At 32.9% G+C, this 18,511-nt stretch overlaps 1 protein-coding gene across 6 annotated transcripts in view; it reads left to right on the forward strand.

The window, feature by feature from the left end:
* The window catches only part of LOC127876279 (xaa-Pro aminopeptidase 1-like), a 121,803-nt gene that overhangs the window by 33,559 nt on the left and 69,733 nt on the right, over nt 1-18,511 (forward strand). Inside the window, exon 2 of one of the 6 annotated variants that reach the window (XM_052421386.1) lies at nt 13,355-13,398. The exons of 4 other annotated variants lie outside the window; for them this stretch is intronic. In XM_052421386.1, coding sequence (XP_052277346.1) covers nt 13,368-13,398 — 31 coding nt within the window. In that variant the 5' untranslated portion in view covers nt 13,355-13,367. Of the gene's footprint in view, nt 1-5,054; nt 5,129-13,354; nt 13,399-18,511 lie in introns of those variants that run through there. One more of the 6 variants, XM_052421391.1, reaches the window with a different exon arrangement.

The raw sequence follows: 18,511 nt of genomic DNA on the forward strand, positions 1-18,511 counted from the left end.
GTCTGTTATGCATGATGAAGAGATTGCCATCATTTCTCATTAAGTGGAGTGCATCAACCGTAAAATTCCGGGCGTATTCGGCTTGCGCAGTGTATTAGCCGCTTATGAAAGTTTGGATAGCTAAATACAACTAATTTCCGTGTGACTATTTATGTTTTTTGTCTTGCATGGATAGTCATCAAATTGATTGTGCTCTTGATACACGTCTTCATTTTTTCCTGTTCTTTCCAGTGGAACCTTACATTAGTGATATGTCCGTAAGTGCCCTGTATTATTTTTTCTGTCAGATTATTAGGATTTCTTGAATGCAAACCTAGAAATCATATTTGTAAGTTTTACCAAACTATGCACATATGTACTTTATACTTTTTATACGGTTTGCCTTCAAGAAATTATATGATGTCGATGAGTGATATGTCGGTTCAAATATCTTGTCACTTGTAGTATTGTCAATACTAATTAAAAAGCTGTAGATTATTGTTTATGCTAATAAAAAACTAACAACATGCTTAAATGTTTTACTAAACCTATATTATCCAACTGCCTCATCTGTAATATGTTTCTTTCTCTTTTTCTTATCCTAAGTGATTTATGTACATTATTAGTCCTGTCCAGCGTATTCCAAGAAGCTACACGAAATGTACTAAATTTGTATATTACCTCACTGCCATTAAGTCATTTGTGTATTTGTTATGATCTTTACCACATGGGTAAATGATATTGCTGTATACCAAATAACTGTGGGGTTATTTAATTCAAGTTAATATTGTTGTTGAACAAAATTAGTTTAAATGTGGAGTTTAACAAGCGAATTTGCATTACTATTTCCTACCTTATTCGGGCTCTCGCGCCTTACTCTCAGGGTGCACTATTCGACCGCTTGTCAATGAAATAAATGTCTTATTAATTGACGCTTTACGTTTTTCTTTTAATTTTATCAGGGGATGTTCAGCAAAATTCTTGACCGGATTACAAGGCACTTAGTGTCTTGCATCTAAAAGTGAGGTAAATACGCAACAAACTTTATTATAAAATAAGTAATCTGTATAATTTTGACATTTTATGCTGCACGGAAACTTATCTTAATGATGTTGTTCCGAAGATGTTTTGAGGTTTCAACGCAGATTTTCACCGAAAAGATGTTGCAATTATATTTCTACATCAATTGACCCCATCATTGTCTCCGATAATTGTATTGAACAGCGAGGTAATATCAATTGATAATTCTGTAAGTGATCATCATTCCACGGCTGCGCAAATTGAAGTTCCTACAGTCATAAGTAAACAGATGCAGAGACATGTCTGGTTGTATAAACGAACTAATCTTAAATGTCTTAACTTAATTTACTTAACATAGAACATTGGAATTTTATAACAAATACAAGTGTAGATGATGCTACTGCTTTATTCACATACAAACTTTTTGAACTTACGATATTATGTATTAATTTAAACTAGTTAATGTACGTCCTAATACTAAACCTTCGTACGATTCTATGATACGTTCATTTGCGCGGAAACGCGACAGACTTAAAGCTACCGCTGTAAAACAACCATCTGCAAACAACAAGGCTGAATTCAAAAGCGCTGGTAACAAAGTAAAAGATATGATTAAACATGCAAAGGAACACTTTAGCTACAATATTTAAACTACATTGATTGATTTAAAATCGCAAAACTCCAAAAGTTAATGGAAGACGTTAAAACATCTCATACACTCGCACTCACACTCTGATGGATGTGATACCGCCCCTTAAGTCGGTCGACATTAATGGAACGAAACTATAAATACGTCTAATGAACAAAAAAAGCAACGTGCTTAAACAATGATTTAAATTTTATGTCCACATTTAGGCAAATCTTCGGGAGTTTTTCCCGTCCCTACTTACTTTTCGTTTGTCTGATTACAAAATGTGTCTATAACTGAAAATGAAATAATGTATATGATCAAAATTTTTATAACTAACAAAGCTGTTGGTACAGACTTAATCAGTCATCTTGTTCTAAAGCACGCTAGCGAGTCTATTTCAAAACCGTTTTGCTTATTGTTTAATAAATCATTAAAATAATGTACAATTCCTTCATTATGGAAAAATGCAATTGTGTGTTCCTTTATAACAAAAGTGCGACTCGAACAGACCTTCAAACCATCGCCCAATCTCTATTTTAAGCGGTTGATGAAAACTTATTTAGCGTTGTGTGAATAAACCCTTGTTAACCATTGTATTGTCCATAATTTAATTTATTGCAAACAATCGAGATTATTAAGAGCACACTCAAAAGTCAACTTAATCAACTGAATGATATATTTGATCAAATATCTCGATCTATTGACGACAATAAACTTAATTGTATGATATTCTGCGATATAAGTAAGGCTTTAGACCGAGTTTGGCAACACGATCTTTAATTCAAAATTAAACAAAATGGCATAAGTTGAAATACACAACAATGAATAAAAAGTTACTTGTCTAACCGTACCAAAAAGTATTTTTTTTGTCGGCTCAGCAAAGTCTCAGTCATTAGAAGTATATGCCGGTGTCCCTCAGGGCATAGTATTAGGACAGCTGTATTTCTTGATTTACGTTAATTATTTTGTATAAAATCTTGTTAGTCCTACCCTACTGTTGGCTGACGCTACTTCACTGTTATATATTGCATCTACATTAGCTAATTTCGAGGGTATGTTAATCCATGACCTTTGCCTAATTATGTATGGGCCGAGCGATTGCCTGCTGATTTTAGTCTCCCCCCCCCCCCGAAAAGCAGTTTGATTTACATCACAAAATATTATTCCTTTTCGTAAATTTTTTATTGGTAATGCACCCTTAACATTTGTTGATAATCACAAACATCTTGGTTTGACGTTAGGCAGCGTTAGAAAATGAAACAAACATATAATATAAATACTAGTCTAACATCCGCGTCGCAAATCCTCGGAGTTATGCGAAAAGTTAAACTCTCAAGAACTAAAATGTCTTAATCAAATACACTTTATCCACATGCGGCCATTGCGCGTGCATTGTATGGGACGGTACATTGAAAGATAATGAATTATTAGAAAACATCGAAAATAAAACCGTGCGTGTTGACTCAGGCCTAACCAGATCCGCCTGACTGAGAAATCTTTGTACTGAAGTTAAATGACAAAGTCTAGACAAACGACGAAGTTATTTTAAACGAACTAATTTATAGAAAATACATAACGGCCAAAGTCCCAATTACCTTACGAACCTTTTTCCACAAACAGTTCATGAACCGACCTCTCAAAATATTAGACACGCGGTAAACTATATTATTTTATCAAAGAGAATTACAAGTTATTCACATTCGTTTTTGCCATCTGCCATAAATCTATGAAATGGAATTTATTGCTTATTGATACATTGACACCATTTCGAAATTAAAAATTTCATCGACACAATTATTTAATTAATGCGAAGACAATCCCCAATATATTCCACACTGGAGATAGAAATTCATCACTTGTACATGGCTGTTTGAGAAATAATTACTATAACCTAAACGCGGACTTATTTCATAATAATTCAACAAACACTCCCCTATGTGCGCGCGTTTATGATGTTAAAAATGGTGAGCATTACTTGTGTAACCCTTTGCATGCTGGTATATTTGTCGTCTGCTAAATTGGTGTTTGCTGAATTTCTAAAATCATCATTTTCTTCACTTTTTTTCAAAGACCACTATAAGAATAGCAAACAGTTTGGATCCTTGTTTGCAAAGGCCTTTAAAATTCGGTAAAAGGGTTAATAGTCCTACCTACCGTTTACAGCGAATAGCTCTTTTTACTGCGATACGATCATTTTATCCCCTGAATTGCACTGTGAGCTGCTCTTTTATGGTTATGAACCTCATTGAATAAAGAAAACAACACCTTCATTTTTAACAAAGTTCAAATATATCGTATTACGACAATGCGATTCATGACTTAGTTAACAATTTATCATTTAGCTGGACAGGATTTATACTATCGTTATTAATATCATTTACCGTATACAGACATCATTATGATTGTTATGATTATGACGATTTTTTTTTTATTGGTAACTACTATTTTTAGTAATAGTACTATTATCATCATATCCCGAATGAATCAATATAATTATTTTTATTTTTATGTTATCAACTGTATATTGTGGAAGACATCATTTTCATTAATGTATATTTGTCACCATCATAAAATGTTAATGCTGTGCCAAGGGAAATCCCCCGATAATGTTATAGAACTTTAGGTCTAACCCTTTTTACATTGTATGTATGGCCCAAATGTATATATTTATACAATGCCATTATTTGCTTTTGGATATAAAATATGTTAAAGTATAGTTTCAATAATATTATTCAATGGTTTCCATTTTACCACGGCTTTTTGTAGTCCCAATATACATTTCCAACGCGTCACAGATTTTTTCCTGCTTTTAATACAGTATTTATTCTTTACGTTTCATTGTTATCGGATTTCAAAACTGTTGCTTGAGCTCAAAACACGCTTTATACAGAGAATATGTGTAAACAGTAGACAACGCGCATTTTTAATTACCTTAAATCATCTTGACCAGCAAGCATAATAACATTATTTGAAGTTCGAGTTCAAAAAGATCTTTGCAGTTCTTTACTTAAGCAAACGAAACTCTCGAACCACTTAAGCATCATTAACCTATATCAAATCTAAAACATCGGTAACATCTGTACGCATAAGGTAAGAAAAGTATTTCAATGTGGTCATGTGCACAAACAATGTAAATAATTGCGAGAGGCTTCAACAAAGTAACATAAAAAGAAACGTGCTGTAAATGTTTCCAGAACATAACTAAACAATTACAAATAATTGGAAATTTATTAAAACAATTCACATTATTTATTATACATACGCATATTTTGCATCCGTAATGAGATATGGTGTAACAGGTTTAACACATTTTAAATTCGTGGTCCATTTGCCAGTCTAAACAGGAAAAGGTACACAGCTCACAACGAGTTATTTTCTGCTGCCAGTCTACTGTGGACCATGTGTCCGGTATATAAGCTATGAAGCTCAGTACACCGTGAACTGTATTCCTCAGGTGTTAATCAGATATGGGAACTTACGTTGTTTTGATTGCCTCAGGTGAGTGACGATGCTTTATTACAAGAATACGTTCAATATTATGTGGTTTAAGTTAATTCAATGCTTCGTTCATAGGTTCGTTCTTTCGTTTATTTATTCATTCGCTCATCCATCCATCCATCTATCCATTCCTCCATCCATCCATCCATCCATCCATGAATCAGTCCGTCCGTCCATGCACTCACTTAATGTTCAATTCACTAAAATTCATTAATGAATAAATAATTCATACACTAAACCACTCATATATTTACTAACTATCTGCTCATTTTAATGAATTGTGTTAAACTAGTATTTTTGCCATTATTTATATTTATATATTGATCCTCCAACCTTATACACGAGTTGTTGACATACATCCTACACAGTACATCCGTTTTCGAAATAAAACATTCCAAGAAACATTGTATGTTTTTGTCAAAGGATGAGTGTCATTTCAAAATAAAAATTGTTTATTTCATGCAAGATTTCGCAACATAAGTTTATCGTGACCTTAATGTAAACAGTGCATTACGATGTATAGCGCTAATAAGTTTAACGAATTCGTTAAATGAACAATTTAAAGGTTATTTACGTTTAAGGGAATTGTTTAAACATTTGAAGAATTTCTTAGTTTAGAAGCAAGTCCATACATTCATAAAATAGAAAATATATCAAATTTGATATGAAATTATTTAAAAAAATCTCTGATTCGAAACTTTGGACATCTCGTAGCAATATATATTACGATAACATTGGATCATTTGAATTTAATACATACATCCTTTTTTAGTATGGGAATTTTTCAAGTGCCATTTTGCAAAAATGTGGAAAAAAAATCTTAATATCGCACAATACAAATCTGTAGTATTCCGGTTTATCGTTTATTTTACTAAACGTTGTCAACGCGAGGCGAACGATTTAATAGTATCCGTTATGCAATCCAGTTATTTAGCGTAGTTATTTACAGAGTGATGTATTTGACATATCTCTGTTTAAGCTATGTATGTTGATATGCAGAATACACATTGTATATATTTGAGCGGCGCTTAGACCGCACAAGATATTCAGTGTCGACACTTGGCGCTTTTATGGTATTTTTCGTTTACAGAAAGCAGTTTCTTTTCGAAAATCAAGTTAAGACGGAAAGCGCAGTCCCTGATTGGAACAACACTTTATACACATGAATTAAATCCCGTGTTCCCAGAGCGAAACTAATTTTATTTAAAGCCATGCCGTAAAGAAGAAGAATAATCCCATCTTATTAGGTCAAAGTAAACAAGCCGCGTTCTAGGAAAACTGGATTAAATACATATGCAGTCCGTACTGGCTATCAGACAATATTAATTGCAATTGACCATTCGCCAAACAGCTTTAAACAGCCCCAAAACAGGCTTAAACACAGACACAAACACCAAGTTTTCCAAATGTAATATTAAACCGGTAGATTCCAATTACAATTAAACAGCAATAAGAGAGAATACATTTTAAAATGAAATAAAACTCAGTGTATGTGACGGGGACCATGAGTTGAAAATTGAAATTATGTATTTACAATTTTAAAAAGTCGATCCATTTAGAAAAAAATATGTTTTTTTGATATTCAAAAGCATTTGCTACGCGTGATCCATATTTGGTTCTGTTTGGTTCACGAGTCGCCTTGTCATCAAATGATTAACAGTTGGCTCGGAGATTATTATGCGTTCACCGTGATGACCTTGAGCCTGTAGTTGTGAAGTCTTTACGCTCCGGTTTGGTTCAGTCGTTACGGTCTCATCCATGTTTTGAAATATAGTGTTGTTGGTAACATGCCATTGATAAGCACATTCAGTTGATCATTTATAGTTAAAGTATTTCTTAATTGTGATGTCCCCGTATATATTTCTGTTGAGAATTATAAATTGAAAGAGTAAGATGGCAATATAATGTATTTTATATTCTGAATGACATATATATTTACAAGATTCGATCTCGGTAAAACTACTTCCACAACATCAGGGCCCGCACATGGTTTATCCCAGAATAACCCACACTAATTTTCATTCTCAGTCTATCGAAAACAAATCACATATTTTTCGGTATCATCCATGTTGATATAATCTGATCACAGTGTTGCGTTTTTATGTGTTAACTATCACTGCAATTTTGGCTAACAAATGAATCTCATCATGCGTGCGTATTAAAAAGCAAACAAAGCCACGCACACTTGAAATGTAATGCATGTAAATTCATACGGCCGTTAAAATGATGATCGATTGCATAGGATAGCGTCTCACACTAGAACCATGTGCAATTGACACACTTTTATCATTGACACTTATAACGTGCTTGATCAAATAGGACAATTCATACCGGATAGTTAAGCAATGCATTCATCATTTACAATGCATTCATCATTTACTCTAACTTGCTTTCATGCGCATGTAGATAATCTCGAAATCGAAAACGACTTACACAGTCTGACAGAATACATTTTATTGTATAGTGTATACAGCAAAACATCGTGCTTAGTTGAATTTTTTAATAATAATTATCATAGAACCTTATTTTTCAAAACATTTTAACAATATATTTAGCAAATTAATATAAAAATATATATCAGATACGCAAACTTACTAATGCAATAAAAAACGCGTGAAGTGTGTAATACCGTATAAAATTTCTGAAATATATATATATATATATATATATATATATATATATATATATATATATATATATATATATATATAATTAAAACACGTGTTTTTATATAAATTAAATTGTTAAATTCGGAATACAAAATATGAATATATATTTACTTTAAGAACCTGCGCTCTTTGTCAGTATCAGAAAGTTGTATTGTAAAATGCCAGGTTGTAACAGTCATTTATAATACTTATTGTCATACTTCGTGAAGGCTATCGGCCAAATACTGCAAGACAAGTGTCAATTGAAAAATGTTGTAAAGCGAAATGCAGAGCTGCCACATTTCCATGAACAATCTTGCCTATACAACCTGAAGAATGTATAGTACATGACATACCAAGTGATTTGGCATGGTTTAGAAATAAAAGAACTGTTGTATTATTCATATAAAGAGAATGTTCCACTTCCTATGCAAAACAACTCTGATTTGAAATAACAATATCCTAATGCAAAAAGAACAATGAAAACATCATTATTCAAATATCAAACTGCACATATCACATGGCAAATATCAAAATACAAATATCATGAAAAAATATAATTATGTAATTATCATAATGCAAATGCCTTAATGCAAATATCACAATGCAAATATAAACTTTCAGTATAAATTCCTTATTTACAATTATAGCTAGCATCGTAAACGATTTCATCAGAACTTCAGGAAAAGTTATTTATCAAAGACAAATAGATACTGGCTTCGGTGTGCTTCTTGGATTTCGAATAATTGGTGTTCAAGGGTTGACCTAGCGTACGTTTAAGTTTAAACTGATTTTCAATATACGGCACACTATACAGGTATACAACACTTGCAGTATACTTTGACCACAATATGTGAGTCATTGAAACTTGGCCAATTCTTTTGTAAAACAATAACGGACATATTTTATGTTGGTTCAACATGCTAAAATTATAGCATGTCTTTATGCAAAAAAAATAGTCTACTCGTCGAAAGAAAATAATACACTGAAGTTTATACTCCCAACTTGTGAATATAAGCAATAGGTTTTCGTTTCTTTTGCATTTTCTAAGCTAAAGGCTACTTTGCGCCTGATGTGCTATTTCTTTGTTCTTTGAAGTCTACTTTTTGGTCGCAAATTATTTGTTAAACATGAGCAAGCCTGCAGCGGTTGCTTTGTCACCTCATAACGTACATTCGTATGTCTACGTGTCACAAAAGGTTTCTTTAGAATGGTGGGGAGTATTTTGAAGTCGCAATATCGAATCACGTTTAAATGCGATATTAAACCACATGTAAACACGATTTTTAACCTCTTTTTATGCGATATTAAACCACACGTAGACGCGATATTTAACCTCTTAAAATGCGATATTAAACCACATGTAGACGCGATATTTAACCTCTTTAAATGCCTTATTAAACCACATGTAGACACGATTTTTAACCTCTTTAAATGCGATATTAAACCACACGTATGGCCAGTTGTCTTATCTAATCAAGACATATAGTCACAAGACATATTTAATAATAATACTGTTGAAGTACTGTTATCTTACTATGACTTGAAGGAAGTTATGCCACATGTGTATTTATTGATTGTGATTTGCACTTTGATACACGCAACTGGAGAATGCTTTATGTGCCTGAAACACTAGAATCACATTGCCATTGAAAACAAAATGTTTATGAAAATTGTATAAACATAGAATACGGCGTGGAGGTAATCATATGAAATTTGCGATAATAATTTAATTGGTTTGTAACTGAAACATTTTAACCCTACGTATTTTTACATCGGTAATTTAACGTTGTTATTCACTTATGCAAATTAAGCTTTTATGATAATAAGATTGCCACTCTCATTCCTTTTTTCTAACCTAAAAACTGCCGCTTCCATTTCAATTCTTCTTCATACACAAACGTACATTTTAGATCGATTGTATTTATTACTCTTATTAAAATGTATTTAATCATGAATCGATTATTTATTTATCAATCGAAACAGGTATTAGGCTCAAAATGGCAGAGGTAGATTATTTAATATGTATTATCAATTTAGGTGGAGTGTTTTTGATGCTCACAAAATACTGTACCCGCTTCAACAGTCAATGGTTATGTGTAATTTAAGTAACGTTATAAATGAAGCAACAAGAGTCACCGCAAATACTTCTTCATTGATCGGCCACGTCATTGACTCATTGTCTCAGATAATTGTATTGAACAGCGAGGCAATATCAATTGATAATTCTGTAAGTGATCACCATGCCACGGCTACGCATATTGAAGATCCTTCTGTCATAAGTAAACCGATGCAGAGACATGTCTGGTTATATAAACGAACTAATTTTTAATGTCTTAACTTAATTTACTTAACATAGAAAATTGAAATTTTATAACAAATACGTACATTTGCGCGTAAACGCGACAGACTTAAAGCTACCGATCTACAACAACCATCTGCAAACAACTAGGCTGAAATCAAAAACGCCGGTAACAAAGTAAAAATATGATTAAACATGCAAAGGAACACTTTAGCTACAATATTTAAACTACATTGATTGATTTAAAATCGCAAAATTCCAAAACGTAACGGAAGACGTTAAAACATCTCATACACTCGCATTCACACTCTGATGGATGTGATACCGCCCCTTAAATCGGTCGCCATTAATGGAACGAAACTATAAATTTGTCTGATGAACAAAAAGCAACGTGCTTAGACACGCATTTTGTTTTCATTCAAACTTTAGACACATCTTCGAGAGTTCTTCCCTTCCCTACTCTCTATTTATTTGTCTTATTGCAAAATGAGTCTATAACTGAAAATGAAATAATGGATATAATCAAAATTTTAAAAACTTACAAAGCTGGTAAAGACTTAAACAGTCATCTTGTACTAACGCACACAGGCGAGTCTATTTCAAAACCGTTTGTGCTTATTTTTTAATAAATTATTAAAATCATGTACAATTCCTTCATTATAATAAATGCAATTGTTATGCCTTTATTCAAAATGTGCTAGCGAACAGACCTTCAAACCATCGCCCCATCTCTCTTTTCAGCGGTTTAGGAAAACGCATGGGGCGTTTTGTATATCAACGCTTATTAACCATTTTATTGCACATAGTTTAATTTATTGCAAACAATCAGGATTTCTAAGAGAGCACTCAAACGTCTTTCCATTTAATGATATATTTGATCAAATAGCTCGATTTATTCTGCGTATAAGCAAGGCTTTAGACCGAGTTTGGCATCAAGATCATTTATTCAAAATTAAACAAAATGGAAATACACAACATTGGATAGAGTGTTACTTATCTAACCGTACAAAAAAGTATTTGTCGGCTCAGCAAAGTCTCAGTCATTAGAAGAATCTGCCGGTGTCCTTTAGGGAACAGTGTAAGGACCGTTGTTTTTCTTGATTTATGTTTATGATTTTGTATAAAATCTTGTTAGTATTACCCTACTGTTGGCTGACGATACTTCACTTTCATGTACTTCATCTACATAAGCTATTTTCGAAGGTATATCAATCAATGACCTCTGCCAAAATTAACATTTGGACCAAGCAATGACGTCTTGATATTAATCCCCCAACCCAAAAGCCCTTTTATTTACATCACAAAACAATTTCTTTTCCTAAATTTTTGTGTGTTCCGTAACATTTGTTAATAATCGTAAATATATTGGTTTGACGTTAGGCAGCGATGGAAAAAGGAGCAAACATATAAATACTAGTCTAACATCCGCGTCACAAATCATCGGAGTTATACGAAAAATTAAACTCTCAAGAACTAAAATGTCTAAATAAAATATACTTCTACCACATGCGGCCATTACTAGAATACGCGTGCATTGTATAGGACGTTACATTGAAAGACAATCAATTATTAGAAAACATCGAAAATGAAACCTTGCGTATTTACTCAGGCTTACCAGATCCGTCTCACTAAGAAATCTTTATACTGAAGTTAAATGACCAATTCTTGACAAACGACGAAGTTATTTTAAACTAATTAATATATAGAAAATACATAACGGCAAGTGTCCCAATTACCTTACGAACCTTTTTCCGCAAACAGTTCATGAACCAACCTCTCAAAATCTTAGAAACGCGGTAATCTTTATTATTTTATCAAAGAGGATTACACGTTATTCACGCTCGTTTTTGCCATCTGCCATTAATCTGTGAAATGGAATTTATTGCCTATTGATAAATTTACAACATTTCGAAATTCAAAATTTCCTTGACACAATTATAAAATTTATGCGAACACAATGCCCGATATATTCCACACTGGTGATTCATGCCCATTTAATTATAATTCCAGTAACCTGAACGGGGACTTATTCAATAATCATTCAACAAACACTCCCCTAAGTGCGCGCGGAAATGATGTTAAAAATGATGAGCGAATTGCTCTTTTTACTGAGATACGATCATTTCATCCCCTGAATTGAATTGTGAGCTGCTCTGTTATGATTATGGACCTCACTGAATAATGAAAACAACACCTTCATTTTTAACAGAGTTCAAAATATATTATTACTTCAATACGATTCATGACTTAGTTACTATAAGCCATCAATATATTTTATGTGTAAATAGGAAATAAATAATACAAATTAGTTATCTGGTTGCGTACCAGCAAACGAAAATGTCCAATCACTGAAGCATCATTAGCATATATCAAATCTAAAACATAGGTAACAACTGTACAACTGTACGCATAAGATAAGAAAAGTCATTCAATGTAGCCGTGTGAACATACAATGTCAATATCAAATCTAAAACATCGGTAACATCTGTACGCATAAGGTAAGAAAAGTATTTCAAAGTGGTCATGTCTAAACACAAGGTAAATAATTGTGAGAGGCTACAACACAATTAAAAGAGATGGGTTGTTTATATTTCCAGCACAAACAAATAATCAACCTTATTAATGCATAGTTCTTTGCCAAAAGTTCAAGACCCAGAAAGGCGAAAAATACATTGACGTATTTATTAAGTATCCTGCCTCTTCTTAGATTGGGGAACCCCAACTGAACACATTCACTCATCGATAATAATCTTATCTGATCAAACCACGAGCTGAGATAAATATCAGTTCTATGCGTTTAACAGAAATACATTAAATCATTGTAGACTGAACTTTCAGGCGGCTGGTGATTAAAACGCTTACTTCATTAAAAAATACGTGCGCTTCATACTTCATAAAACAGGTTCACTCAAAACTTGTTAAAACAAAGATGCGCTTTTTATTTTATAAATCATAACAGACTTATCTTAGCTCTCTAAGTAAATGGCATGTCTTGAGAAAGCAAACATGAACTGCAGTTAAAGATTTAGTATATGCGTCTATAAAAATGGAAATGTATATAAAAAAATAACATTAATTATTTCACATACGCATATTTTGTAATGAGGTATTGTGTAACTGGTTCAATACATTTTAAATTCGCGGTCCATTTGCCAGTCTAAGCAGGAAAAAAGTACATAACTCACAGTGAATTCTTTTCTGCCGCCAGTCTACTGTGGATCATGTCTCCGGTATATAAGCTATGAAGCTCAGTTCACCGTGAACTGTATTCCTCAGGTGTTAATCAGATATGGGAACTTACGTTGTTTGGATTGTCTCAGGTGAGTAACAATTATATGTTACTCAAATACGTTCACATATTACGTGGTTAAGGTTCATTGTTTCATTAATTTATTCAGTCAGTCATCCATTCATCCATCCATGCATCCATTCATCCATCCATTAATTCATCCATTACTCAGTCCGTCCGTCCATGCACTCACTTTATATTTAATTCACTACACATTCATTAATAGCTAAATAATGCATACACTTAACCACTCTCATATTCACTAACTATCTGCTCATTTTTTATGTAGTGTGTTAGTATTTTTGCTATTTTTTATATATTGATCCTACAACTGTATACACGAGTTGTTGACATACATGCAGTACATCCGTTTTCAAAATAAAACATTCCGAGAAACATTTATGTTTATTTTCAAAGGATGAGTGTCATTTCAAAATAAAAAATGTTTATTTTATGCAAGATTTCGCAACATTAGGTTATCATGACCTAAATGTAAACGTAACAAAACGATGTATAGCGCTAAGAAATTTAACGAATTCGTTACATCAACAATTTAGAGGTTATTTAGAAATATTTACGTTAAAGGGCATTGTAAACAAAATTGAAGAATTTCTTATTTTAGAAGTCCATAAATGTATAGAATAGTAAATACATCAAATTTGGTATTAAATTATTACTACAAACTTTTTCGTGATTGGCAACTTTGAACATCTTGTAGCAATATAGTACGATAACACTTGGTCATTTGAATTGTATCATTTTGAGTGTGGGATTTGTTGAAGTGCAGTTTCAAATAATCCCAAAACTGCTAAAAAGCACTTGACATCGCACAATACATGTATATAGTGTACCGGTTTATCATTTATTTTACTCAACGCGAGGCTAACGATTTAATAGTATGCATTATGCAATCCTGTTATTTAGCGTACTTATTTACAGATTGATGTGTTTGGCATAGCTCTGTTTAAGTTATGTATTCTGATTTGCAGAAGACAAATTGTATATTATTGAGCGGCGCTTAGACCGCACAAGATAATCAGTGAGGACACTTGCCGCTTGTATGGCACTTTTCGTTTACAGAAAGTATTTTGTTTTTGAAAATAAATTTAAGACGGGGTCCGCATTCCCTGATTGGGACAACACTTTATTCACATGCATTAAATCCCGTTTTCCCAGAGCTATACAATTTTGTTATAAGCATTATTATTTATTATATGTCGTAAATAAGAAGAATAATCCACTGGCTCACTGACAATGGCGATACATCTTTGCATCGTTGCATTCTAATGTGCACAACACAAATATCGCATCGTGCATATTTATCTTTACGTTATCGTTAACACGTAGCAAAATGAACGTCCAATTATAAGATTTGCCAACAATTGTGTTTTTTTTAAGACGCCACGGACTTCGTCTTCTGATGTAATTGCTTAAATAGCTTCTGACATATTTCAGGACTAATTATATTCGTTGTGAATCGGTTGCAAATTGCGATCACATAATGTCTGTGATTATTTCCTTAATCACCACCATGTCCAAATGTCTTCGGATTGGTGATTTTCTTAACAAGAAATACAGTAAAACTGAACAATAAACGTAATTCACGCATGTTGTAAACATAGCGTTCTGGATAGAGATATATCAAACGCACGGTGTCTAACATCTACTGAGAGAAACATCATGATCTTTTAAGACAGGTTAAACGAATGGCCGGTTCACTTTAGGTCTATTCAGCTCTAATTTTCCCTTTCCTGCGCGTTAATCTTCTACAATTATAGTACGGCCTAATTTCACAGCTTCTAACGTCTAGTTAAAAGTTATTTAAAAGTCCGATGTCCGTGACGAATGGAAATAAAAAACAAATATCAAATAAATAAGGAATTTTATTTCAAATTTGAAGACCATATTGTTAAATTCGATTTCCGAATTAACCATTCTGCTGGAATAAGTTTCGCTAATGCTGTGACACACAAGCACGGGGCTAGAACGTGTAAACTCAGTGTATGAGACGGGTACCATGAGTTTAAAAGTGACATTTGTTATTTCCTTTTTAAAAAGTCGATCCATTTAGAAAAATGAAAGAGTTCTTTGATATTCAAAAGCATTTGCTAGGCGTGATCCATATTTGGTTCTTTAAGACGATGTACAGACCACTTCATCTCCAAGATTTATTGCAAGTAAACACATTTATTGTTTTGCATTTATGCCCTATTAACGTTTGATGTCACTTGTAAAACATGCACACACTTGCTCGAAGTGGTTGCTTTTATCCGGTTGCTTTGTACTGTTATAACGTGCACGAGTCACTTTGTCATCAAATGATTTACCGTTGGCTCGGAGATTACTATGCGATCACCGTGGTGACCTTGAGCCTGTAGTTGTGAAGTCCTCACGCCGCGGATTGGTTCAGTCGTTACGGTCTCATCCATGTTTTGACATATAGTGTTGTTGGTAACATGCCAATGGTCAGCACATTTCAGTCAATCATTTGTAGTCAAAGTATTTCTTAATAGTGATCTCCCTGAGAAATATAAATTGAAAGAGTTGAATTGCTATATAATTTAATGTGTGTTGTATTCTGAAGGACGTGTATTAACAGTGTTCGATCTCAGTATTACTACGTTCATAACATCAGGGCCCGCACATGGTTTGTCCCAGAATAACCCACACTCATTTTCATGCGAAGTCTACCGCATATTTTTCGGTATCATACATATTGATATAGTCTGATTACAGTGTAGCGTTTGTATGTGTTAACAATCAATACACTTTTGGCTAACAGTTGAATCTCAGCATACGCGCGTAGTAAAAATACTTAACGAGCTCAGTCGCGCACACTTTAAATTTAATGCATGAAAATTCATGCAGCCGTTAAAATGATGATCAATCACAAAATATAGGACTTCGCACTAGAACCACTAGCATTTGACACACTTTTATCCTTGACAAACATAGCGTGCTTAATCAATACAATGCAATGCATACCGGATGGTTAATCAATTCATTCATTATTTACTCTAACTTGCTTGCATGCGCACGTAGATATTATCGAACATTAGGCAAGTTGCATAAATGGCACAAACTGGCTTATACGCATATTGTTAAAGGGATCTTTTCACGTTTTGGTAAATTGACAAAATTGAAAACAGTTGTTTCAGATTCGCAAATTTTCGTTTGAGTTATGATATTTGGGAGGAAACAGTAATACTGAACATTTACCATGGTCTAATATAGCCATTATATGCATCTTTTGACGATTTAAAAACCTGAAAATTATAAAGCGTTGCAACGCGAAACGATTGAATAATTTGGAGAGTTCTGTTGTTGTCGTTTAATTTTCTGAAACTACGAAGATTGCTTATATAAAGTATAAAATACGTCGCCAATAATTGGCAGGATGGCCGAGCGGTCTAATTGGTTTTTACTCCAGGACCCCGGGGTCACTGGTTCGAGCCCTGCTGCGGGCTACATTTTTGTTCCTTTTTTAAAAATTATTCTTGATTTTTTACTGGAGCTTTTTAGATCCAATGTTTACATTTATCAATATAAAGCATTAAAAGACAAACTTCAAAACATGCCAAAATCTGTGAAAAGACCCCTTTAAGATGCCTAACACAGTCTGACAGAATATATTTTAATGTATACAGCAAAAAATCATGCTCAGTCGAATGTTTGAAAAATAATTATGATAGAACCTTATTTTTAAAAACATGATAATCCTATACTTGAACAAATGAATATAAACACAATACATCAAATACGCAAACTTACTAATGCAAGAAACAAGATAAAAAGATATTAAATAACGTGTGAAGTGTGTTATACGTTAGAAAACTTTGCAAATGTATGATATTTATAATAAAAAAACGTTCGTTTTTTTTTAAATATATTAAATTGTTAAATTCGGAATACAAAATATGGATATATAGTTAATATAAGAACATGCGCTCTATGTCAGTGTCAGAATTATGTTTTGTAAAATGCCAGGTTGTTACAGTTATTTATAATATTTACTTTCATACTTCGTTAAGGTTATATACCAAATACTGCAAGACAAGTGTCAATTGGAGAATGTTGTAAAAACGAGGTTGGCAAGTTTCAGAAATAAACAAACTGTTGTATTATTCATATAAAATGAAGTTTTCACATCCTATGCAAAACAACTTTGATTTGAAATATAAATATCCTTATGCAAAAAGCACAATGAAAACTTCATTATTCAAATATCATACTGCAAATATTATATGGCAAATATCAAAATACAAATATCATGAAGAAATATAATTAATGTAATTATCATAATAAACAAGCCTTAATTCAAATATCATTATGCAAATATCAACTTTCAATATAAAATTTACAATGATGGCAAGCATCGTCAACGATTTAACCAAATCTTCAGGAAAACGGATCTATCAAAGACAAATAGATCCTGGCTTCGGTGTTCTTCTTGGATTTCGAATAAATGGCGTTCAAGGGTCTACCTAGCGTTCGTTGAATTTACACTCATTGTCAATATACGGCACACTATACATGGTATGCAAACACTTGAAGCATGCCTTGACCTCAATTGGAACTTTGCCAATTCGTTTGTATAACAATAACGGACATATTTTGGTAACACATGCTAAAATTATAGCATGACTTTATGCAAAAAATATATTCTTCTCGTCGAAAGAAAACAATACACTGGACAATACTCCCAACTTGTGAACATAAGGTTTTCGTGTTTTTTTGTTGCATTTTTTATGCTCAAGGCACTTTTCGCCTGATATGCTATTTCTGTTTTTTATTGTTATTTATTTTTGTTAAACATGAGCAAGCCGGCAGCGGTTGCTTTGTCACCTCATAACGAACATTCGTACGTGTCTTCTTTTCACAAAAAGTTTCTTTAGAATGGAGGAAAGTATTTTGAAGTCGCACTATTAAATCACGTTTAAATGCCATATTGAACCATGTGAAGACTTGATATTTAACATCTTCAAATACGATATTAAACCACACGTATGGCCAGTTGTCTAATCTAGTCAAGATATATAGTCACAATACATAATTATGGTTACTGTTGAAGTAATGTGATCTTACTATGACCTGAAGCAAGTTATGCCACATGTGTATTTATTGATTGTGATTTGCACTTTGAT

This window comes from Dreissena polymorpha, chromosome 4 (genome assembly GCF_020536995.1).
Source record: "Dreissena polymorpha isolate Duluth1 chromosome 4, UMN_Dpol_1.0, whole genome shotgun sequence".
Taxonomy (NCBI): Eukaryota; Metazoa; Mollusca; class Bivalvia; order Myida; family Dreissenidae; genus Dreissena; species Dreissena polymorpha.